We start from the raw sequence: 24,778 nt of genomic DNA, 5'->3' as shown, positions 1-24,778 counted from the left end.
ACCAATAGCAAAATGATCACATCACTGGGAATCAGGGTGTTAAAAAATTCCCAGCAGTCTCCCTGTAAAGTGCATAAACATAGAGGATTCATTTTGGGACTCCGTCATGTTATATTTATGTGGCTGTTGATAACTTATTCAGCTAAGGTTTTTGATCTTTTAATCAATAATATTCATAAAAACAGATGAGAATCCATGCCATTGGTGAATTATGCAATTCGTGACAAATAAATTAAAGGGGCAGTCACAATCCACTTTTCATTCCATTGATTTCTACATATGCATGTGAATGTGAGAGACAGGAAACGCAAGCTCTAGCTCAGCAAAGAGTTTTTTGAATTATGTTAAATCTGACCTGAGAATTCGTATTACGTGAAGACGTGTGACCAATAGAAGATTGATATGCCAGCATGACCCTTCAACTAAAACAACCTCAATTCTGCGGTGTTGCAGTAAATTGGAGTTGATTGCCAATTTTTACATTTAAAAAATAATAATATATGTTAGATTATGTTTTGACTGTGGCAAGCAGGGCAAGGCCGAGAGCCGTGGGAACGGAGTGAGGCCAGTGGTGTGAGTGTTAAAGAGTGTCACCTGTCCGCCACACCAGTCTCCAGTCCCACGGAGGAGCTCCAGAAGGATAAAAGGAAGGATGACAACAGTGCAAGACAGCTCTCGGCTTCACCCTGCTTGCTGCAATGACATCATATTGCGACTGTTGCGCTGTCAGTAGAAATTTAGAGAGCTCAAAATCTAGTGTGACCGGGGCTATTCATGTAACATCACACCCTTATAGGAATGCCCTCCTGGAGGTCAAAACTAGGCTTCCCTCCATTTTTTTTCCAGGTTTGTGCTAACGGTGCTAGTTCTCCTGGGAAGTTTGTATTTCCAAGTTGGGAACGTCAGGAGCGTTCACGTAGCCTAGAAATCTAGACGCACCCTAGCGGCAGCAAATTTAATCTGCCCGCGAGTGTCGTCTAGCAACTCTCAATACCCTTCTGAGCTGTATTCCCCTAACTCTTGCCGGGCCAATCACATCGTGTATAGAGTCGGTGGGCGGGCCATAATGACGACGGCCGAGTTGTGTTTGCGTGCTTCTAGTAAACACAGAAACTGGCGAACGGTGGCGGTCTTTCGAATCAGCTTTGACCGCAACTCTGGAAGACTTGGATTTAAACTTTTCTCTGAGAAAAGAACAAAGAACGGCACTGAAGTCATTCTTAAAAAGGGAAGATGTGTTCGGAGTTTTGCCATCCGGATACCGCGAATGTTTAATCTATCAACAAGCTCTGTTTCTCATTCGTTGCTCTGGTTGGTGTAGCGTTATCCTATCGCGTGCAGAGGGAGTTTGAAAGACAACTGTTTATCCCGCCCCTCGGATTGAGCCCTGTCTATGGTGAGTTTCCAGACCAAACATCTTGATGTGGGTCTGGCTTGTCAGGCTAGCGTTAGTCAGGTCATTTACTTTAATGCGTTACTAGTATTTTAACATGTCATCTTCCTGAGAACCAAAAAAAAGGTTATGCGAATTTAGATTTTTTTTAAATTCCTATTTTATATGCGATATATTCTACTATACAGAGGACACCAAAACCCCTTTATTGAGGAAATTAAAAGACATGAATAGACAAAAAAATGGGATTTTATTTTCATTCATTCATCCAATCCATTTATTTTATCCAAACTTTGTATAAAGATTATTTTCAATGTTATGAAAGATATAGCCTATAATTTGATATAGGCTACCATTTTAGGCTACTAATTTGCATTTTTTGTGTTTTGGGACTATATGTAATGTACAAAGACATGTAATAATATTTTCATAAGAATCTTGTATATTCTATAAGAATATAAACTGTGGTGTTAGAGAAATTCGCTAAATAATGTCTCTACTGATGCAAAACCTCTATTCTGGGTCTCAGGGGGATATTTCTGTCTTGTGCAGTTCCATCTATATTTAGATGTCAATTCCAAAACTTTGCAGCAAGCAATATTGGCCATCGATTTTATAAATGAATGACTGTAGCCTCGAAAGAGCCTAGATCTCTACGATTACCAGGGGCGTCGGACTGGGGGGGTAAAGGGTAACGAGTACCCAGGGCCCAAGGTAGTGGGGGGCCCTTAGAAGTCAGTTTTCTATACATACATATACATTAATCAGAGTGTGGCTTATTTTGTTTACGTTTTAAGTGTTTTTTATAATAAAAATGCAATACCCCACCCATTGATATCACTATGGTATTTGGTACGGTAGCCCAGCAAGATGGTTTGTACCCAGGGCCCAAAATTTGGTGCTACGCTGCTGACAATAACTACAATGCTGTTGCTTTGTCAGTTCATCGTAATCTCACAAAGCTTCGCTATAAAAAATGACGTTGTCAACAATAAATCTCTTACTTACATAGTGGCTTGACTTTGTTTGTTATTAAGAGGTTTCGTGAGCCCGCATTAACTCCGCACTGAATGAGCTCTGCAATTTCGAGTGGTGAGATTCTGATCGCGTTCCAGAGATCAACAATTATCTGTGATTGGCTGCATCACTCACCGCTGAGTCTGTGATTGGCTACACCACTCACAACTGCAAAAACACGCTGTTAATAGATGCATTTGACGCTCTCCAGAGCTCGGACACAAATGTGAAAATCTGCCAAATTTGTTTCGCCAATATTATTAAGCCCCGTTTCCACCACAGGAACTTTACCCAGGAACCAGGAACTTTAGGTGGTACTTCGTGTGTTTAGACCGCAGGAACCAGGGTCTAAATGAAGTTCCGGGTAAATATTTCCCCCTCCAAACGGCCCTGCTCGCGAGGTAGTACTTTTTCAAAGTTCAGGAACTTTCGAGGGCGGGACTTGGGTGCTGAACATGCTGATTGGTCTAGATCAAGCAGCATTTTATTTCAACAGGCATTTTTAAAAGTCTTGCGAGGTTCAGTCTCGTTCAGTGGTAAATATCAGTCTTGCGCTCTGTCTGATGGCGCGCGTTCGTCTCAGCCATCTCACGTGCAATGTCCGTAATAGCTGATAATAATATACATTGACAATGTATATTATTATCAGCTATTACGGACATTGCACGTATGTAATGTAACATTGTAATTTTAAATCTAGCTTTACAATCTTTCTGAATATGCTGCATGCTGCTGAATCTGCATATTAGTGCTCTTTTCTGTCGTTGTTAATTACCTTAGTAAACCTATACATAACCAGCAAAAGCAGCACAGCTTGAATCTCTTCCATAGTCGTTATTAATTTTTTTTCACCATGACCTGACCGATTACTTTTAAGTGTGCGTCCTTACGTGACAGCGCGCGCCGCGCTCATGTTGACAAGAGAGGAAAGTTAATTTTTCGGAGGGGTAAACTTTTTATTTCGTAAGTTATGAAGATAATGTTGGAGTAATGACACAGCGTATATTGCCCCAGGCAGTTTTTACTTTAACTGCGCCTGACAGAACATTTTTTTTTCTGAGATGATTATTACACTTTACAACAAATAAATAGCTATAAATAATACTGTATTAGTCCTGGTGGCCGTTAAGAGTTGCTATGGCTTCAGTAAACACACTCCAGCTGCTGGAGAAAACAGCGTTGACATTTTTGATGAGGCAGACAAACTACATGTGACAAAATGATTGTGATTGAAAGTCATCACATGTAAACACCAGATCGGTTTAGATAACGTCTCATGTAAATAGTCCACCTTTCAATCGGTACACACAAAAATGATTACTGCAGTAAGACATGACCTTCACTGACTTGGAGGAACAGTCGCGCGCAGTCCTATCACCGGACTAATTTGCCTAATCTTCTCGGAACTTTAGATCGCGGTCGAAACGCAGACAGTTACAGGTCTGGGGGGAAGAAAAATTCCTGTAAAAAAGTTCCTGGTACAAATTGTTCCGGGTAATTTTGGTGGAAACGGGGCTTTACTGTGTCAACTGAGGGTGCTTTTGCTTGCGTTTGAGGGTGCTTAGCACCCTCTAGCGCCCCCGTAGAACCGGGCCTGTAACTACTAGTAAGACAGTGATATTAAAAGACCAAATTCAGTATACACCTTATGCGTTATGCATACTATATACAGGCTAGCAGTGTATATTCTCAAGTTACGTAATCAAAATGACTTTTTTCAAGTAACTAGTAAAGTAACGCATTACTTTTAAATTTACAATAAAATATCAGATTTTATTTTTCAAATAATTAACGCAAGCTACTTTAATTTCCCATGTATTGACTGACAGCTCTCCTGTCCCCATGCCGAGAGAAACCGTGTAGAGGTGTTGTGTGCGCTGTGTGTATGGTTATTGTAGTTAAATGCGAGCATGCGTTTACTCATCTCACTTGCACAAAAACAGATTCAGTATTCCTCAAAATGAATTAAACCAGTGAAATGCAAACTCACAATATTATGCAGACCTACAATAAGTTAAAAAATAATAATTACTCAAACTTTATTTACCAATGTCTCCTTCAGCCTGAGGCTTTTCACTTTTGGAGTGAAAGTGCCTTTACATTTTTTACAATTAAAAAACAAACATTGCCCAGCCCAGATGAGCACAAGTAACACAAAAGTAACGTAATGCATTACTTTGCATAAGAAGTAACTAAGTAACACAATTTGCTGCTTTTTAGAGAGTAACGCAATATTGTTTTGCCTTCCAGGTCTCCCCAGCAGTCACATTACCCCCTATTTAAAACCGGAAATTTTACATTTAACATATTTTATACATTCTTAATTTTCCGTTCTACTTTTCACTTTTATTTTTGATATTTTGATTTTTATATTATAATCTGTTGCTATATATTGAATGCGAACCCCCCTCTATAGTGGTGTAACCCGCATGCAAATCTTAGTGATCAGACGTTTCCTATTCTTTTCATCACATTGACAGTGGCCTATGCACCTGCTCAAACCCTTGTTTGTTTAAATATTCAGGCCCACCATGTATTTTATATAGCCCACAATGCAATAAAATTAGAGAAATGAGCAGCAGTGCCAGCTTATCTGAGGGACCCTTGGCTATTCTGATACCCCTCATCGCCTCAAAACCTGAGGCAGTTTCCCTCAGCCTGCCGGCCCTTATATAGACAGCAGACATTAGGTAAACGCAAGGTAGACGTTAGGTAAACTGAAAACAAGCACTTTTCAGTCAACAGCTGCACAACTGCGATATGCTTCTCTGCACTGGCACTGGGCACACCGCTTCAAGATTGTGTGCATAAATGTTTTATGTGGACGGGGGTGGTAGAGTTTACAAAAAACAGCTGTTAGAACACAAGAAACTTCAGGTGGTGCAGTATTGGATATATTTGTATTACTTTGTTAGAGTTCGACTTTTAGGTCTGAGATCCTCTGCAAAACAAGCCACATGCCAAGTCCACATGTGTTCTTATTGCAGCCTTATCAATGGACACCATGTTCTCCAGCTTTTCCTCAAATTAATTTATCATGTTCCTTCATTAAAGTGTCCATGCAAAACCTTTTCAACTGTGTTTTGCGAAAGGTGTTAAAACAATTTCTGTCCAATTACGGGATTGCAGAGAAAACACCCTGTTTTACAATATATCCACCTCTTCTCAAAAAAGAAAAAAGAAAAAGAAAGACTTTTGACATTTGGCTGAATCAGCTGTCAACCTGAATCAGAGTGTAACTGGGTCAGCAGATAGCAAGCTTATCGTGTTTCACCCAAGCCAAACATAGCATTCAGCTTGTTTTAAAACTGTCTGCTTATTGGATATCATGTTCACATGTGATTGTGTTAATATGGGAAAGTTCAAAAGAGACAAAAGTGGCTTGCCTCTCATTTGAGAATATCTGAGCATCGTTTTCTTTTTTATTAATAATTGCTTACTATAGGGCAAGCGTCACCAGTATTAATACATTCAAATTCCCAACCCTAATAATTAAAACTTTGTGCTATGGACATGAATGCTACTTTTTTTTAAAACAATCAGAATTAAAATTTGTTCCTGGTGGACAATAAAAGCTAAGAAAAAACAGACATACAGTATATTAAAGGAGGGACCAGAGGGATCTCAATAACTTACACAAACACAATAACAGATTAAAATGACCCCTAGTGCATACCAAGCAAGCGGACCGAGACCGCTGAAAAGATGATTCTTGGTCCACTTCCAAACCAACTCGACAGAAATACGAACACAACACGGACCAAAGACATGTAAACAAACCCAAAACAGGACGTAATGTCTCCAGATGCAACCCTGAAAAGGACAGAATTCTCAAGCATGCCTGTTTTTTATGTTTGTCATAGAAGCTACTTTGCCCCTCACAGTTCAGTAGAGGCTTCAGAAACGCTGTCTCCTCACAGAAGATCTTTGTTTTGTGTGCAATGGAGGAATTCCTGCTGTTTGGGTGGATAGTTCACCCAAAAATGAAAAATACCCCATAATTTACTCACCCTAGGTAACATTTGAATACGGAAGGTGGTCCGTCGGAAGCTAGATATTTTACTTTATAACGTGTTACATATGGATATTTTTCTTACACAAACCCATCGGTTCACTTCAGAAGGCTTTTATTAACCCCTTAGAGCCGTGTGGAGTTCTTTTATAATGAATGGATGCACTTTTTTGGACTTTAAACTTTGAGCTGCCATTCACTGTTTTTATAATGCTTGGAAGAGCCTGGACATTTTTAATATAACTCCAATTTTATTTGTCTGAAAGAAGAATACACCTAGGATGGCTTGAGGGTGAGTAAATCATGGGGTAATTTAAATATTTAGGTGAACTATCCCTTTACACATTTTATAAGATCTTCATAAGTTCTCAGCTGTTCAAAATACCAATAATATGTAGGCTATGCACATGCAAAGAAAAAAAATGCACTACAAATACCCGGAAGATACACTTATTTAACAGGGGGTGCGAAGTGTGGAATTTTAGACACTTCATGCACTCAACAACCTAGAAACACCCTAGCAACCGCATGACATCCTCCTCTCCAAAAGTCCTAGAAACTAGCAACAAACCAAAGAGAACGCCTTTGGAACTGCATATAAACTCCATAACAACACCTAAGCAACTATCCAGGACACCCTAGCAAGCACTTAAATATTACCCTAGGAACCACATAGCAATGACCAAGCAGCCACATCACAATGGAATAAAAACCACTCAGAGCACTTTAGGAAATCACAGCAACATTTTGGTAAAGTATTGCACTGGCAAACACTAAAATCTGGTTCTATGTCTATGATGCAAATGAACAAAGACAGAATCATTGTTAGATCTCTCTACAACTAGCAGGTGCCTTCTAATGTTTAGATGTCAATGCTTTCTCCACATGATCATTGCACAGTTATGGACAGGGATGTTTACTTTTGTGGCTTGGAAAGTCTATTCCATCCATTCATTCTTTATTCTTAATTACTGAGATGTGCTTCTTGCCAGCACTTCCCTTCTGAACCTCCAAACACTCACATAAAGGTATTCACATGTGCATAGTTTTACATTGAATTCAAATAAGCGTCTATCAGTAGAGCAATGACCTAATCTTATTCCTTGCCAATAGCCTGAAACACAACTAGTGCTTGAACGCAGACTTTTTGGCAAAACTCCTCCAGACCAAACAAGGAGTGCTAGACAATCTGGGTTGAAAACACAGCAAGGGGTGGGGAGGGGGATATGGTACCTTTCCAGAAAACCCCCTTGGTTTCTTTACAAAATTTGACACAAGCTGCCAGAATGTATGTATGCGCAAGAAATCTAACAGGCAGTTGCGAGTGATTATTACAACAGCCCATGAGTGTAAGTGACCAGTCATATGGAATGATAGCTTTGAAGATGAAACAATATCATAAAACAAAAAGAAAAATGATTTATCTTAGTACAAGTATATGACTGTCAAGATAAAGGAACATATACTAATGACATCCACGGCAGTTTTAGCATGAAGTATGACTCAAACTTCTGTTGTCATGTCTCCTGGACGTCATTCAGCCTAAAAGACTGTTTGAAGTACATTACTATTTATTACCTATTAAGGAGAGAAGCAACTTAACTACGAAAATGCTATTTATGTATTGGTCCCGGTGGTAAGCCTGCATTCTCAGAGGTCACATTGAGCCGTAAGGATGTGCCATTATTTCAAAAGTCTTCATGACTTAGCCGTCAACACCCTAGTTGGATCTAAAGGCTTTGGGACTACAGGGGTTATTAAAATCTGTGTTGTCAACCTTCAATAATGTGTTCCAACACACACCCATTCAGTGTTTTTCTATCACATACATGATTTCATGTGTTCCTCTGGGATTCATATACGTTAATAACAATAGAGTGATAGCTGGAGGCCGTCCAAGTGGCCAAGCTCTCTTCCTTCTTGAATGATTGAATAATGAGTCCGGGCCTTAAATTTTACTTACACCCCCGTGGCTGGAAACAATAGATCACGTAATAACCTTATCTGGAGTGATTTCTTACTGCTTTTGATTGGATAAAAAAGAAATGCTCTCTATGAGAATATCTGGCAGACGTTGCTCTTGGTGAGGTAGATGTTAAGAAAGAGAGAGATTTTCTCCCTCTCCCCATCCTCAAATATCTGTCGTTATTCTTTTGGCCAAGGCTTTGACCATTGTTGGCAGAAGTGACCCAAATAAATGCACTAGCACCAGTCATTCAGGGGGGTTAGGGGGTGGGGTTTAAAAAAACAGAAAAAAACAACATAATGTACAAGACCCAAGTGTGCTAGTTTCCCTAATTACGTAGTGTTCCTTCATCCTTACTTACTTTTTTTCTCTCTTTTTCATACTGACCCCCCACCCCTTATCCTTCTTGTTCAAGACATGGGTGTGCAATGATTTGCTTTTGGGGGATAAAACCCACAGTTTGGGAGTGGAGAGGAATATTACAGAGCAGGATGGCCTGGAGTAAGGTACCTCTGCTCTTGCATGGATTTCTCCTGCTGGCTCTATGTAGACCCTCCCTTCAAGGAGGTAAGGTGTCTTCAAACTCATTTGTCTTTTTCTGTCTTATTGCATTATGTGCAGGTGTACTGCAGTTATGGCAATAGCCTCACACTCTCTCTTAATATCAGTAGCACACTGCCAACAGTGGACAGTTATTTTGCATGTTGTTATCTGTAATGTTTTAGATGCATGTAAAGACTGGATGAATAAAAAGTGGTATCCAAAGTCCTTTAGTCCTTTATGGAATGTGTGTCTATTGTTGCAGGATGGTTTATTGTGTTAATAAAATTTGACTCTTGTTCCTTCATAATCTTTTAATCTTCATTAAACTTTATGAGGTGATGAGGCAATATTGCCAACTCATAATTTAATCAAGCTACAAGCTGTTAATTAAAGAGCTGGTTAATTAAAGAGCTGACATAAAATATAAATACAGAATATTTTATTTTATATTGCATTTTATTATTTTTGGATTATGTAGTGTTTAAACAAAATATTAATGAAATGTGTAACGAGTGAAACCTGATGCATTTGTATTTGGTGGAAGTTTTTGATACAATGACAAATAGTACTACATAAAACCAGATGGATTCTTATAAACATTATAAAGCTTTCTTTTTAAGGATTTTCATTTACTGTTTATGTTTTGGATAAAACAAGGTTTCCCACTTGCCATCTTTTATTCATGTAGAAGGAAAGATCTGAGAAGTTTTAGTCCAGATCATTACATCATGCACTAACAACCTACAAGCTTTTCCCAATGGCTTTGTAGAACACAGGAATCGGCTTTTTAGTTGTAAGCTCTTGGATAAGGTCATATAGGATGTTCTTCATATGAATCACATCCATTCTCTGTTCCCCTATGCCTCCAAATCTTAAACAGTAAGGCGAGAGGACACAAACTCATGTGGTAATGCATTCGGTGCTGTTTGAGGCTTTACATAAAAGACTTGATCTGGAGATTAGTTAGAACCCCTTGGGTATGTGGCATCATCACTAAATAAAGGACAAGATGGTCCTCATAAACTGGTAATGTGATGCAGGAGTGAGATCCTAATATCATCAACATAACAATAATAATTTAAAAAAGGGTTTGCAGTGGAGGTATATTCACAGCAGATTTGGTCATTTCTAATGTTTCAGAAAATATTCTCTGTTCCCCTCTTATCAATTTCTGCCTTTCTTTGTAGTTTGTCAGGTCAAACACACAACTAAATTATTCCTTATGTCATCAGTCTGGCATGTTATTCTGGATGGGACATATTAATTAAGAGATTTATTAATGTTCTCTTTCTCTCTCAGGAATCTACATACCAGCTGGTGCAGGAGGAGGAGCTGGAGCTGGATTAGGGACTGGTGTTGGAACTGGAGCTGGTCCAGGAGGTGGATTTGGTTCTGGAATCGCTGGTGTTGGGCCTGGAGGAGTTGGGACAGGATTAGGTGTAGGTGCTGGTCCTGGTGGACTTGGAACAGGGCCAGGGTTTGGCATCAGACCTGGAACTGGTAAGGTTTACATTTATTCTTAAACATTTCATGTGCAATTAGTGTCTTTAGTTTGCATATCAGTGAGATATTACAATTCTTGATAAATATTTCTCTCTCTCTCTCTCTCTCTCTCTCTCTCTCTCTCTCTCTCTCTCTCTCTCTCTCTCTCTCTCTCTCTCTCTCTCTCTATATATATATATATATATATATATATATATATATATATATATATATACACATTTATATATAATATATAATTTATTTATTAAGGTGCTGGACTGGGTACTGGAGGTCTTGGGGGAGTTGGGCCTGGTACTGGAGGTCTTGGTACTGGAGGACTTGGTACTGGTGGATTAGGCACGGGAGGACTTGGAACAGGTTGCTGAAATTTTCAGTACATATTACTTGTAATGTACCTAACGATGTTGCAGGATCGAAAGAAAATTAATAAAGTGTAATTTGTATTATTGAATTTAATTTATGTTAATATGAATATTTATATGAATATTTATTATATATTTTTATGTATTGTATTATTTTTTGTGATTAACATCATAAACTATTTAAGGACATGCTATCAAGGCACAAAAATGATCTAAATATGTAATAACCAATTTGATGTTTTTCTCACAGGGCAATATGTCAAGCCACCAAAAACAGGTGCGTTGTAACGCATACAAATTTTTAGGATTAATGTTATTAATATAGATATTGCCATGAACATTTATTTTACATTAGATGAAGAGTTAATTGTGTCAACACAGGAGGATATCTACCAGGAATTGGACCAGGTGGTGCAGGTGTTGGTCCTGGTGGCATTGGTCCTGGTGGCATTGGTCCTGGTGGCATTGGACCTGGTGGCGTTGGACCTGGTGGCGTTGGACCTGGTGGCATTGGGCCTGGTGGCATTGGGCCTGGTGGCATTGGGCCTGGTGGCATTGGACCTGGTGGCATTGGACCTGGTGGCATTGGACCTGGTGGCGTTGGACCTGGTGGCGTTGGACCTGGTGGCATTGGGCCTGGTGGCATTGGGCCTGGTGGCATTGGGCCTGGTGGCATTGGACCTGGTGGCATTGGACCTGGTGGCATTGGACCTGGTGGCATTGGACCTGGTGGCGTTGGACCTGGTGGCATTGGGCCTGGTGGCATTGGGCCTGGTGGCATTGGGCCTGGTGGCATTGGACCTGGTGGCATTGGACCTGGTGGCATTGGTCCAGGAGGCATTGGTGCCGTAGGAACAAGACCAGGAGGTGTCGTACCTGGAGGGACAGGCCCTGGTGCTGGTGTTGGAACTGGAGGCCTAGGAGCAGGTATTATTTCATGAAAAAAAATGTTAATAATAAGTAATCAAACCTATCTCAGTTTTTCCTTAACAAGGTTTTGCTAGTCGTTGGTGGGATTGTAGAATAACTCAATGTATCTTAGCCAAATGATATTGGAAACTTCATATTTGACCTATTTAAGGGTGGAAGACTGAGAATGAATTCTTTCTGGGAGGCAATTTTTTCTTTCACTTTATATTTTATTTCTGCAGGTGTTGGCAGCAAACCCCCTAAACCTGGTGAGTGGGATAAAACTGCAGTCAACAAAGTGCTTGCACGCTTTTTGCCATTTTTAATACATACAATATAATAAGCAAATAATTAATTGGTTTTATTGAGGTTTGCATGTGTCTTACTTCACACAAACAGGTTATGGCACTCTTGGAGCTGGAGGTCTTGGTGGTGCTGGTGGTCTTGGAGGCCTTGGACTAAGGCCAGGGGGTGCTGGCCATGGAGGTTTATTACCTGGTGGCTTTGGTGTTGGTCCAGGAGCTAGTGGCACTGGTACAGGAGGACCTGGACAAGGTAGAGAAACTACACAAAATGAAACATTGAGTTAGACATCTTTTATGGTGATGTTTCTTAGAATTGTATCATTTTTCTTCAGGAGTTGGCGTGGGCACTGGTGTGGGAGGGTTTGGCCCTGGTGGAGTTGGAGGTGCTGGAAGAGGTTATAATTTTAATGAAACTGAAATTAAATTTTAATGAAAAAATTACAGCATAATCCCAAATATATTATGTTTTATTTAGTGCATTTTTTTCTATTTCCTGCTTCTAGGTGGGGGAGGGAAACCACCCAAAACAGGTTAGCAATTTGTAAGATGCACAGTTTAAAGGGATCCCATGGTGTTGAGACTTGTATGGCTTAATATAACATAAATGATGTCTCTTACTGAATTATGTGGTAGAAAACCCATGAAAGATCTACGTTATTTAAAAAATCGATTTTATATTTGGACCATGGGCGGCGCCATTTTGTTTGCGTTCTAGGTTGATGACGTAGAGTGGTTGAACTCCTCAATCAGCTGGCGCTAACCGTAGCTATTTTTACCACAACGCAACTCGAAAATTGTTTCAGAGTTAAACAAAACCAATGAATTGCTTTGTAATTGTACTTAAAACACACTCAAACATACATGTGCACACAAACTCACCTACACAAGTCACAAACAGATCGGCGGGCGCGCACACAAACACCTCTGACAGACTGCTCTGTCTCAATCGCATGCATCATCACCAAAACATCCTGCCTCTCTTCCTCACGTTACTTTATCCCATCGTCCTACCTAGATATTTCCCTCTGCTGGTCACATTAGGCATTATAGTTAATCTACTATAAACAGTCTATCTAGGGAACAGGATGTGTTGAACAGAATATCAACACGGGAATAGATTGAGGGTTATGTATGCGCGCACGCAGTGCGTGCGCGTGTGTGTGTGTTCGCGCCGATCTGTTGGGGTGTGTGTGTGTGTTCGCGCCGATCTGTTGTTGTGTGTGTGTGTGTGTTCGCGCCGATCTGTTGGGGTGTGTGTGAGTCTGTGTGAGAGAGAGAGTTTGTGTGCACATGTATGTTTGAGTGCGTGAAGTCGGACAGCTGTTTGTAAATCGGCTTTACACTCGTTATTGCGGTGGAACGTGAGACTGAATGACTGCACTCGAACATGTCCCTATGGTGTCGGACAACACTACAAATGGCCGTCCCTTCAAATAATGCCCTATTTAAGGGTATAGGGTCGATTTCAGATTCAGCCCCTGTCGTGGAGACTGAGCAACCCAACATCTCGATTGAGACAGAGCCTGTCGTGTGCGCGCCCGCCGATCTGTTTGTGACTTGTGTAGGTGAGTTTGTGTGCACATGTATGTTTGAGTGTGTTTTAAGTATAATTACAAAGGAATTCATTGGTTTTGTTTAACTCTGAAACAATTTTCGAGTTGCGTTGTGGTAAAAATAGCTACGGGTAATGCCAGCTGATTGAGGAGTTCAACCACTCTACGTCATCAACCTAGAACGCAAACAAAATGGCGCCGCCCATGGTCCAAATATAAAATCGATTTTTTAAATAACGTAGATCTTTCATGGGTTTTCTACTACATAATTCCGTAAGAGACATCATTTATGTTATATTAAGCCATACAAGTCTCAACACCAGGGGATCCCTTTAAGATGTATTGTAGGACTTGCTGTAAACAGACTGAAGATTCCATCTTCGCTAAGGAATTTAAGGTAGATTCACTCCATAAACTGCATATTCACATTATTTACAGGTTATGGAGGCCTTGGTGGCTTTGGACAAGGTGGCATTGGTCCTGGTGGAGTTAGACCAGGTGGCATTGTCCCTGGTGGTACTGGCCAAGGTGGCATTGGTCCTGGTGGATTTGGACCAGGTGGCCTTGTCCCTGGTGGTACTGGCCAAGGGGGCATTGTTCCTGGTGGTGTTAGACCAGGTGGTGCTGGACAAGGTGGCATTGTCCCTGGTGGTACTGGCCAAGGTGGCATTGTTCCTGGTGGTGTTGGGCCAGGTGGTTTTGGACCAGGTGTCTTAAGTCCTGGTAAGGCATCTTTGTCATTAATAGTAGACAAACACCATTAGTTGTTTAACTGCCTTTATACTGATTCATAGTATTATTCCATTAAAATAAATAATTTTGCATTGTCACAGGAGCAGGCAGAAAACCTGGGAAACCAGGTATGATGTGAATAAAAGTATTTTGCAACTACAACTAAAAAAAAGTGCACTCACACTTCAAATATATATTTTGTTTTCACTGTGAACATCACTTTTTATAAATTCTTATAGCTACTGCATTCAGAAATATCTTCAGCATATTGTCAGAGGTTTTGTAATGAATATAGCTCTGACTATACCTCTGACTAAATTTAGGTTATGGCGGGCCTGGGGGTTTCGGTGGTGGACCATTTGGAACAGGAAGTCTTGGAGCAGGAGATCCCAGGCTTGGTACTTTTACACCTGGAGGTACTGGAACAGGCTACCCATCAGGTGGTAAGGATACACTTTATTTCCTCCTAGGTTGTAGACATATAATAAAGAATATAATTTAAAAATAAGCAAATAAAGCAGTGGACTTTATTATAATACACTGAATAAGATTAATTAAAACAAAGAAAAAAAAACAGGAATACATTTAAAGATGATTAGCATAAAATGCTTAAAATGAAAAAGGAACAAGCTTTGCTGCTTAAAAATGTTTCATTTGTTTTTAGGCAGCTATGGTGGTCTTTATCCTGGAGCTGGAACAGCTGGCCAGAAGCCACCAAAACCAGGTAAACTAGATCGATGGACACAGGTTAAATTAAGTTGATAATTGTAAGAAGATACTTTGTTACTTGTGGTTGGACACAGATCTTGATTTAGGTCCCGTTCTTTGCGTGTTTTCGAAGCTTTGATTATGTTTACAGTGTCCAATATAACATGAGTTCATGTTTCGCATGAAAAAACAGTATTTTTCACACAATTTCCTTATCTGTACAGCGCTGTTTCCTCTGTCCTAAAAACGGCCTGATGATTTCCTTGTTCTATGAAGTCCCTCCTTCAGAAACACGTAACGAGTTCTGATTAGGCCAGCGCTTCCCGTGTTGTGATTGGACAGCAGCTTAGCGCACTTTGTCCGGAAAGGTCCCTCCTCTTACCATAACGGGGAGATGCAAGCGCTGAATGTGCGCTCTTCTCCACGTGGGAGACCAACAAGACCACGCCCCCTATTTTGCGCGTTCTTGTGGGCGGAGGGTTAGTCAACAAACGGTTCTAGTGACGTCATTACATCCCTGCACTTCCTTCTGTAGTCCAAACCGGCCGTTCGCTGTAGGCTTTGAAAGGGAACTTCTGTTAAATAAAATATCTCGCTTGGCATTGAACTTTGAGCTTTATAATTTTACAGGTATTATTTATGCTCTAACAGCAACATTACACATTAACTAAAGTTGAAAGATGGAATCGCAAAGAACAGGACCTTTAAAGTATCTTGTCACTGTTTTACATGACAGCTAAAATATCTTCTTGGCAAAAAAAAAAAAAAAAGTTTTTTCAAGAAAACATATTTAACCTGATTGATCCTTCTGAAAACTAATTATACATGGTGGTGCTGTAATTGGACCTGGTGGTGTAGGATTTCGGCCTGGAGGTGTAGGAATTGGACCAGGTGGTGTTGGGATTGGACCAGGTGGCACAGGAATTGGACAAGGTGGCACAGGAATTGGACCAGGTGGCACAGGAATTGTACCAGGTGGCACAGGAATTGGACAAGGTGGCACAGGAATTGGACCAGGTGGTGTTGGAATTGGTCCAGGTGGGACAGGAATTGGACAAGGTGGTGTAGGAATTGGTCCAGGCGGGACAGGATTTGGACCAGGTGGCACAGGATTTGGTCCAGGTGGCACAGGACTTGGTCCAGGTGGCACAGGACTTGGTCCAGGTGGAGCAGGAGTTGGTCCTGGAGGTGTAGGAATTGGACCTGGTGGCACTGGAACTGGAATTGGAGGAACAGGAGTTTCACCTGGTGGAGGTTGGTTTTTGAGGGACATAATTGTTAAATCACTGCGTTATTTATTAATGTAATAAATAGTTTGCAACTTCATTATGGCTCCTACCAGCTTTTCTCCCCCAAACTGGATTACCTGGAACTGGGACAGGCACTGGGGGCAAAGTTGGAAAAACTGGGAAGGCACCAGTGCCAGGTAATTTGCTTCTATTGATAGAGCTCCCCCTTTTTTTGAATAATTTTAACAAATCTTTGATAAGAACGCATTGTTTTATATGTTCTCTCGTTCTGCATTCAAACAAGGTGTTGGGATCCCTGGGTTATACCAAGGGGGTATTGTTCCTGGACAAGGTAAGTGACTGAAATATTTGACAGTTACAAGATTTTCCAGTGTTTCTAGAATATTCACACAGATATAACAAATTAGCATTTTTTATGTGTAGGCTTTGGCGGTAGAGGTATTCTGCCAGGTGTAGCCACAGGATCTCAAACTGGTAAGCTTTACCTAGTTTATAGTTTATTTATAGCGTTATCCAACAATGAAAATGCTTTCTAAAGCTCTCTCCCCTATTTTGTTGTTTATAGGGCAGCTTGGTCAAGGTGCAGTTGGAGCCAATGGTAAACAAATTTACTGAAAGAACAATTCTTTCAATAAGGTATGAAAACTACTTCAGAGATCACTTCTCTTTTCTTTAGCAGGAGGCCGTGGAGGTTTTGGTCAACAAATACCAGGCGTGTTTGGTGGATATCCTCTTATATCACCTAAGTCTGGAGGTAGTAGGCATTTAAAAAATCTGTCCATTTATCCATTGTAGTTGTTCACATTTGAGATCAACATTTGTCAGACAATTCAATTACCTACTCATTATTTTAAAAACAATTTATTTGTCATATGATTACAGAGTTTTAGAGTATTTATAGACATGTACTTTCTTACCTCATTCAAGGCACAAGCGCTGCAAAGTCTCAGGCTAAAGCTGCCAAGTATGGTAAGTCATGCAGGAACAATATTTCAGTATATGTCAAAAGAACATGTTTGATATTTTTGACTCTCTTTTTAGGGGCTGGTAGTGTTCCTGGCCTAGGTAGTGGACTTGGTGTGGGAGGTGTACCTGGTGCAGGTGGCGTACCAGGAATAGGTGGTGTTCCAGGTGCAGCTGGTATACCAGGTATTGGTGGTGTTCCTGGTCAGGGTGGTGGGCTTGGTGTAGGAGGTGTTCCAGGTGCAGGTGGTGGGCCAAGCACTGGAGTCTTTCCTGGAACTGGTGGTGCAACTCCTGGTGTCCTATATCCGGGAGCTGGGGGTGTCTATCCTGGAGGTAAATTTAGGGTTGACTAGAAATAAAAATATTTTGAGATTATCTAAAACAGTGAAACTTGCTCAACTATTTTAATATCTATGAACTGTCTCTCATTAGGAGCTGGGGCAAAAGCTCGTAAATATGGTAAGAAAACCTTTAGATTCTTGTTATATACAATTACCTATCTGCTTCATGGAAAAGGATGGGTGTTAAAGAAATGACAACAGATATAAGGGTGAAAGCAACTCTTAAATCGTATGCCTTGTGAAATTTTTCATCATCAAAAATATTTATTAAACATGAAGAGCTGATTTTGCTGGTTTGATATTTATCATTTAGCAAATTATCTTGCCAAATATAGCAACAGAGAATCATTTAAATGTTCTATTTATTTACATTTTGTCTTTTTTCCAGCTTCAGGGATAGGAACTGGTTCTGGCTTGGGAGTGGGTGGTCTTGGAGCTGGAGGACTTCCTGGTTCTGGCCTGGGAGCAGGTGGCCTTGGAGCTGGAGTACTTCCTGGTTCTGGCCTGGGAGCAGGTGGCCTTGGAGCTGGTGGACCCTTTGGTTCTGGTTTAGGAGCTGCTGGACTCCCCAGACCTGGAGTTGGTCCTGAAGGTATCTTGAAAATAATCATATTAATTGAAAATATTATTATTATTATTATTATTAATTTGCTGCTGAAAGTTGATATGATCATTAACAGGACAATATTTATTTTTACTATTCTGCTATGTTTTAGGATATGCTGCGGCCAAAGCAAGAAAATATGGTATGACTATATTCTGCATTTTGCAATGTGATAGATCTATTGAAAGGCAATTTTTTTTTTAAAGTTTTTACTGTGTCCATAGATTTATATTTTTGCCTTAGAAACTCTGCTCCTGGACAATTACAGTACCTTCCTGTCCGCCTAAAATATAGGTGCTGAGGATTATTAGAGGCAGGTGTGTTCAAACAGGGTTAGGACTGAACTCAGGAAGAGTTCTCTCCTGGAACAAGGTTGGCTATGCCTGCCTTAGCTTCTCAGAGAATGCATGAAAAATTATTGGTCGATTGAATGCAATGCACATTTATAAGTATTACTGTATGCAATTAGTTTCCCCATCCTTATTATAGGTCAGTCAACATAACTTAATTATTGGCTTTACTGTTTGGCTCTTTTTAATAAAAGTTAAAAAAGTAAATATTATATCTCTCTAAATGATATAGAAAAATATTGTATACCCTACATGAGGGATCATCAACTATTGTTCCAGATGCCAAATTCAGTCTTAATATTTTTTTATTAGGTCCACTGATTGTTGAGATAAAATCACTGTATGATATTCTCCACCCAAAACTCAGACTTTAAGATTTTATTTCATAAATAAATTGTGAGATTGTATCCATCATAGAAACCAAAAGGAAATAAATTAATATTAATTGATAAATGTTTTATAGCTCAGCTTGGACGTACTGGAGGATTGCCAGGTGGAACAGCTGGTGTTGGACTTGGTGGACTACCTGGTGGAGGTCTTGGGACTGGTGGACTACCTGGTGGAGGTCTTGGGACTGGTGGACAACCTGGTGGAGGTCTTGGGACTGGTGGACTACCTGGTGGAGGTCTTGGGACTGGTGGACAACTTGGAGGTGGACTTGGAACTGGTGGGCTACCTGGAGGTGGACTAGGAACTGGTGGGCTACCTGGAGGTGGATTTGGTGGATTACCTGGCGGAGGAGCTGGTGGTGGAGTTGGTGGTCTTCCTAGCGGTGGTTTTGGAAGACTCCCTGGCTCTGGAACTGGTACTAAATGATACTATTATATTGTATAATGTAAATTTGAAGGATTGAGGATTTTTTTTATATTATGTTCTCTGATGCTTTGCAGGATATGCAGAGGCAAAAGCTCGTAAATATGGTAAAACAACAGTTAATTCAATCCTTCAACATACTGTTTGGAATTTTTATTGTTTTATTCATAGCATTTATTATCCAAACTTTATTGTAACTTACAACTCAATATATTATTTTTGTTTTTCTAGGTCTGCTTGGTGGAGGTGCTGGTTTAGGCCCAGGCACTGGATTAGCTGCAGGTGGATTACCAGGTGGTGGTGTCAGACCAGGTGGGGCAGGAAGTATACCAGGAACTGGAGTTGGACAAGGAGGCGTCCCTGGTGTGGGTTACGGTCCAGGAGGTGTAGCTGGTGGTGGTTTTGGACCTGGGAGTGTTCCTGGAAGTCCATTTGGACCTGGAGGTAAATCGGTATTTACAATTATTAGTAAATTATTTAACAATTAGTCTAAATAGTTTTTAAAGGACTATGTCTTGGAAAGCTAAAATGAGCATACTGTAAAAAAAATTATAATGCAGTATGTAATAAAAACAAAGTACAGGTAAAGCACATGTGAAGAATTGATACGTACAATTATTTTGTATTAACTAGAGGTGTAATGTTCTCTGTAAAAAAATGTAAAAAACTGTAATGTTCTCCACCCACGGTTCGGTAGGCACTTGTGTACCAGACATAGGCAAGTAAGAGCTGTACGTGTAAACCTCACTCCCCAGATCTCTAGAGATGCTCTAGCAACTGACGCTAGAGGCTGGGTTCTCCTTTTCGGAGCACCCAATACCTATGAGGACGGACCGGGTTCATGTTCTGCTTAGATCAGGTGGTGCAAACTGGAGGGGCTACACTTGCACAGTAGTTTATCTCAAATCTGATGACACAATGCATCTATAATATGGTTTGTTGGAAATAATGCGTAGAACATAAAGTTCCGCTAATGTCTGTTTTTGTCGATGGACACACATGCTGACTCCCCAATAATATATTACAAGAGTGATAATTAAAAAACGTGGACAAAACAGTCACTCTTTGTAAACTTTGTGCAATGAGTGCTGCTGTATGCTCAAACATTACCATTCATTTACGGCGTCATCTCCAGGATTTCCTTGAGAAGATTTGTGTGTGCACTCATCAGATAGCGCACAAATACTGAATTCTCTTTCAGGTCTAGTGCTTGAATGGACAAATTAACACAGTGATATAAACCGAACCGTGAGCAATTTGAAATGTTACACCCCTCGTATTATCACAGTACATTGTATTTACTGACATTTCTTGGACTGTAGTTTACTCCCTGTGTTGCTCTAGTATGTAAAAAAGAGTGAAAGAGAAAGGGGAGGAGTGATACTAACCACCAGACTTGACTGAGGATACACTTGATAGCCCATTGGCATTGCTGTATTTGCCCCTCAACAATGTTTTACCTCAAGAAAAATTGCAATTCCACAGACACAATGCATTGGTATACTTTGCACTGAATATTGACTGTTAAGGAGTGTAAACAGATTTTGAACAACTGTAGCTAAGATCTTTCTCTACACAACTGCCTATTGAGTTTCTTCTAAACAGTCTATGAATTATGTACAAGGTTCTTTATACAGGAATTCAGAGACGGACAGGCATAAAGTATCGCCTAAATCTCCCTAACCATAGAAATGTATTGTCATAAGTAAATGATAGCTTCAACCTTTCTTGGAGTTTAATTAAACCCTGGCCAATCTGGAAACCCAAGTAACATGTCTAGCCGATGACCTTTCTTTGGGTTGATTGTAAGTTTAGCCATCCCATTCTTGGGACTATTCTACTGTCTTATCAGTGTTCTCAGAGTGGAAAACTGCATAATTCAAGCACAGCAATGTAAGTTTAGTGTGGTTGGAGCACAATGTTGTGATTTTAAGCATAGATAGTTCCATAATCTGCTCTTCTTTCCTTATAGTTCCCTAGTCATGCATGGCCACATTGGTATGGCCATGGTTTTTTGAGTTGACATCTAGAAGTTGCTGGACTGTCGTTCTTTTATTAACAGGTGAACAGAGGTAAAGATCTGGAGGTTCATGCACAGGTGCTCCTCTCTAGATAGGGAATGTTACAGTCAGTGTATTTTTCAAGGGTATGCGATGCAACGATTAGTGGAGGTCCCAACAGAGGCACTAGGCTGAGCTATAAAACCTTGCTTTCTTTTTTGGTTTACTCTGATTTGAGACACTGCGATTAAAGAATTTAGATTAAAGGCCTAATAGAAAGTCACACTGGTTGTTTAGAGACACAATTAGCTAAAAAGTTGAATAAGAATTGTACATAGTTTAAACCACTGCAAAATCATTTCTCTAACATTGTCTTCTTATATTCTAGGATACGCTGGGGCCAAAGCTCGCAAATATGGTATGGGGAAGTTTAAAAGTCTTGTTCTTAAATCAGCCAATCAAATCAAATTGTAAATTACATTTTTTGTTCTTTTATTTTGCATAAAGGGGTTGGTGGAGCTGGTGGAATAGGATTGCCTGGAGGATTAGGAGGTTCACTTGGTGTTGGAACAGTTCCAGGTGTTGGAGCTGGAGGAGGAACACTAGGTGCTGGAATTGGACCAGGAGGGGCACCAATTGGTGGTTATGGACCTGGAGGGGTACCTGTAGGTGGTTATGGGCCTGGAGGAGTACCTGCTGGAGGATATGGACCTGGCTCTGGAGGTATGCAGACAGACATTATATTACATCTGCAGCTAAGGGGTTCTGTTAATTTCCATTTCTATATTTATTCTTTGTATCTCATTTTGAATACAGCTTATCCAGGTGGACCAAAGGCCTTAAAATATGGTATGGTATTTTAAATCAGTATTGTTATTGTTTTTTTCCCCTACAACTTGGCATCAACACTTGAATTATTTTAATCCAGGTCCTGGTGGGAGTGGAGGGGCTCCAGGACTTGGTCTGCAGGGTCAGGTAGGAACCGGCCCAACAGGAGGATTTGGTACTGGGGCAGGGCCAGGTGGTTATGGTCCAGGGACTGGTAGCACTGTTGGAGCAGGAAGCAGAGGAGGCCTTGGGACTGGGTATGGGACTGGTGCTGGAGGTAATTTAAGCAAGTCAAAATAGATCATTAGAATTAGAAAATATGTATTATTTAAGATGTATCTGATCTACATGTCTTTCAATTTATTACATAAAATGCCCTATAGGATATGGACCTGGATCAAAAGCAGCTAAATATGGCAAGTTTAAATATACTAGTACTACATACACATGAATACATGTTTTTCAAGTGGCTAAGTAGTTAATTTACTCTACATTTAAATAGTTACAAATGTATTAAATATTTGATTAAAGGGATAGTTCACCCAAAAATGAAAATATGATGTTTATCTGCTTACCTCCAGGGCATCCAAGATGTAGGTGTGTTTGTTTCTTCAGTAGAACACAAATGAAGATTTTCATTTGTCGTATAATGCATGTCAATAGGGTGTAATTCTATGAGAGTAAAAAACATAAACATACAAATCCAATTGATGTCTTAAGACACGAAACGATCGGTTATTGCGAGAAACCAAATAGTATTTGTTATTTTTTTACCTCATATCAGACAAATCTCACCTAGTTTTCTCCAGGGCCAATACTTCCGCTGAAGAAGGTCAAATTACTGGCACGATCATTTTAATACACATGTATTTTTAAAATATATTTTCATATTTCATGTACATTAACTACTAATATTTTAATAATTGTACAATATTTATTGATATAATAAGCTTAAGTGTTAAATTTAAATGTTCGCCTTGGAATGGTAGAAAATTAGTCTAAACCCAGGCCTATTTTGACAGGTTTACCTGGTTCTGGAGGTGTCTTAGGAGCAGGAGGTGTACCAGGGGCTGGAACAGGAGTGGTAGGAGGTTCTGGAGGTATATGAAGCTATTTGAAACATGCATTAGTTTTTTTTTTTCTCTTAAAGGAATACTCCACCCAAAAATGAAAACTCATATCGGTATAAATTTGTATGCCTTTCTTTCTCCTGTGGAACATAAAAATAGATAATTTGACAAATGTCTCAGTGTTTTTATTTCCTCATACAGTATGTTTTTTTGTCCTCAACAATCTTCAAAATATCTTCTTTTGTGTTCTGCAGAATAAAGAATTGTATACAGGTTTAGAACCACTGGGTGAGTAAAAAAGCACCCAATAAATTCCAAAACACTTTCAAACACTTCTGTGTGCTTTCAAATGCTCCCGTGGGCTGATCATTCCAATCACAGACATCTGATGAGTGTGTGAACATAATTGCCAATCAGAGGTGTTTATGATTCCACTCAACAGCTCTCAAAGCATCACATTTTTAACATTTCAGTACAGAAGTGAGTACTTTTGACAAGCTGACAGCTTCGATAAGCTGACAGATAGCAGGTTAATGTTTATATATGCTGGGTGAAATCGGGTTAAAAATCTAGCTGCATTGATCGGTTTATATTTAAAGGGTTAGTTCACCCAAAAATGAAATTGGGATGTTTATCTGCTTACCCCCAGTGCATCTAACATGTAGCTAGGTGTCTTTGTTTATTCAGTAGAACACAAATGAAGATTTTTAACTCCAACCGTTGCTGTGTGCCAGTCATATAATGGTAAGAATAGGTAACAATTAATTGAGAGCAAAACAAACAAACAAAAAACATGTTTAGACAACATGCACAAAAACCCTGCTGCTCCTGACAACACATTGATGTTTTAAGACACGAACCGATCGGTTTCTGTGAGAAAACGAACAGTATTTATGTTTTTTTTTTTTACCTCATCCCGACGAATCTCATCTAGTGTTCCCATCCGCTATTACTTCCGTCTGATAAGGTCAACTGGCTCAATCACACACATTATATATATATATATATATATATATATATATATATATATATATATATATATATATATATATATATATATATATTCCTAATTAGTGCCTGTGCAGATCGGTCGAATGAGGCATATACATAATATATATCTATGATCACGGCAGTTTGACCTTACCAATAATAGCGGATGGGAGAAGATGAGTTTCGTTGGGATATGAGGTAAAAAAAAACTCAGAAACTGATCGGTTCAAGTCATAAGACATTAATGAGTCGTCATGAGCAGCAGGGTTTTTGTGCATGTTGTCTAAGCATGTTTTTTTTGTTTGTTTGTTTTGCTCTCATAGACTTGTTACCTATTCTTACCATTATATGACTGGCACACAGCAACGGTTGGAGTTAAAAATCTTCATTTGTGTTCTACTGAAGAAACAGACACACCACATGTTGGATGCACTGGGGGGGGGGGGGGGGGGGTGAACTAATCATTTTTGGGTGAACTAATCCTTTAAGTCATTTATGACCTTACTACTATCATGGAAAATGGGCTAACGTGTTAACATGGGCACATGTATTACCGGCTTATT

The 24,778-nt window shown here is 39.8% G+C and overlaps 2 protein-coding genes across 4 annotated transcripts in view; both read left to right on the top strand.

Moving 5' to 3' along the window:
- Positions 1-8,788: 8,788 nt before the first annotated feature.
- Positions 8,789-11,737, top strand: LOC137046044 (uncharacterized). Its single transcript, XM_067423097.1, has 5 exons — positions 8,789-8,955; positions 10,231-10,431; positions 10,684-10,791; positions 11,047-11,073; positions 11,178-11,737. The coding sequence occupies exons 1-5, from the start codon at positions 8,817-8,819 to the stop codon at positions 11,735-11,737; spliced, it is 1,035 nt and encodes a 344-aa protein (XP_067279198.1). The 5' UTR covers positions 8,789-8,816.
- Positions 11,738-11,843: 106 nt separating this feature from the next.
- Positions 11,844-24,778, top strand: part of elnb (elastin b) — a 28,617-nt gene continuing 15,682 nt past the window's right edge. Inside the window, exons 1-28 of one of the 3 annotated variants that reach the window (XM_067423608.1) lie at positions 11,844-11,974; positions 12,105-12,260; positions 12,343-12,405; positions 12,514-12,540; positions 14,002-14,286; positions 14,397-14,423; positions 14,619-14,738; positions 14,960-15,019; positions 15,862-16,257; positions 16,346-16,429; positions 16,537-16,584; positions 16,677-16,727; positions 16,819-16,851; positions 16,930-17,007; positions 17,181-17,222; positions 17,295-17,552; positions 17,652-17,678; positions 17,949-18,152; positions 18,277-18,306; positions 18,978-19,319; positions 19,405-19,434; positions 19,559-19,771; positions 21,716-21,745; positions 21,835-22,050; positions 22,144-22,176; positions 22,256-22,432; positions 22,539-22,571; positions 23,178-23,255. In XM_067423608.1, coding sequence (XP_067279709.1) covers positions 11,893-11,974; positions 12,105-12,260; positions 12,343-12,405; positions 12,514-12,540; positions 14,002-14,286; positions 14,397-14,423; positions 14,619-14,738; positions 14,960-15,019; positions 15,862-16,257; positions 16,346-16,429; positions 16,537-16,584; positions 16,677-16,727; positions 16,819-16,851; positions 16,930-17,007; positions 17,181-17,222; positions 17,295-17,552; positions 17,652-17,678; positions 17,949-18,152; positions 18,277-18,306; positions 18,978-19,319; positions 19,405-19,434; positions 19,559-19,771; positions 21,716-21,745; positions 21,835-22,050; positions 22,144-22,176; positions 22,256-22,432; positions 22,539-22,571; positions 23,178-23,255 — 3,223 coding nt within the window. In that variant the 5' untranslated portion in view covers positions 11,844-11,892. Of the gene's footprint in view, positions 11,975-12,104; positions 12,261-12,342; positions 12,406-12,513; positions 12,541-14,001; positions 14,287-14,396; positions 14,424-14,618; positions 14,739-14,959; positions 15,022-15,854; positions 16,258-16,345; positions 16,430-16,536; positions 16,585-16,676; positions 16,728-16,818; positions 16,852-16,929; positions 17,008-17,180; positions 17,223-17,294; positions 17,553-17,651; positions 17,679-17,948; positions 18,153-18,276; positions 18,307-18,977; positions 19,320-19,404; positions 19,435-19,558; positions 19,772-21,715; positions 21,746-21,834; positions 22,051-22,143; positions 22,177-22,255; positions 22,433-22,538; positions 22,572-23,177; positions 23,256-24,778 lie in introns of all 3 variants that reach the window. The other 2 variants (XM_067423607.1, XM_067423604.1) reach the window with 2 other exon arrangements.

Source organism: Pseudorasbora parva, chromosome 18 (genome assembly GCF_024679245.1).
Source record: "Pseudorasbora parva isolate DD20220531a chromosome 18, ASM2467924v1, whole genome shotgun sequence".
Lineage (NCBI taxonomy): Eukaryota > Metazoa > Chordata > Actinopteri > Cypriniformes > Gobionidae > Pseudorasbora > Pseudorasbora parva.
The sequence above is the reverse complement of the archived record's forward strand: the minus strand, read 5'-3'. Positions and strand labels throughout refer to the sequence as shown.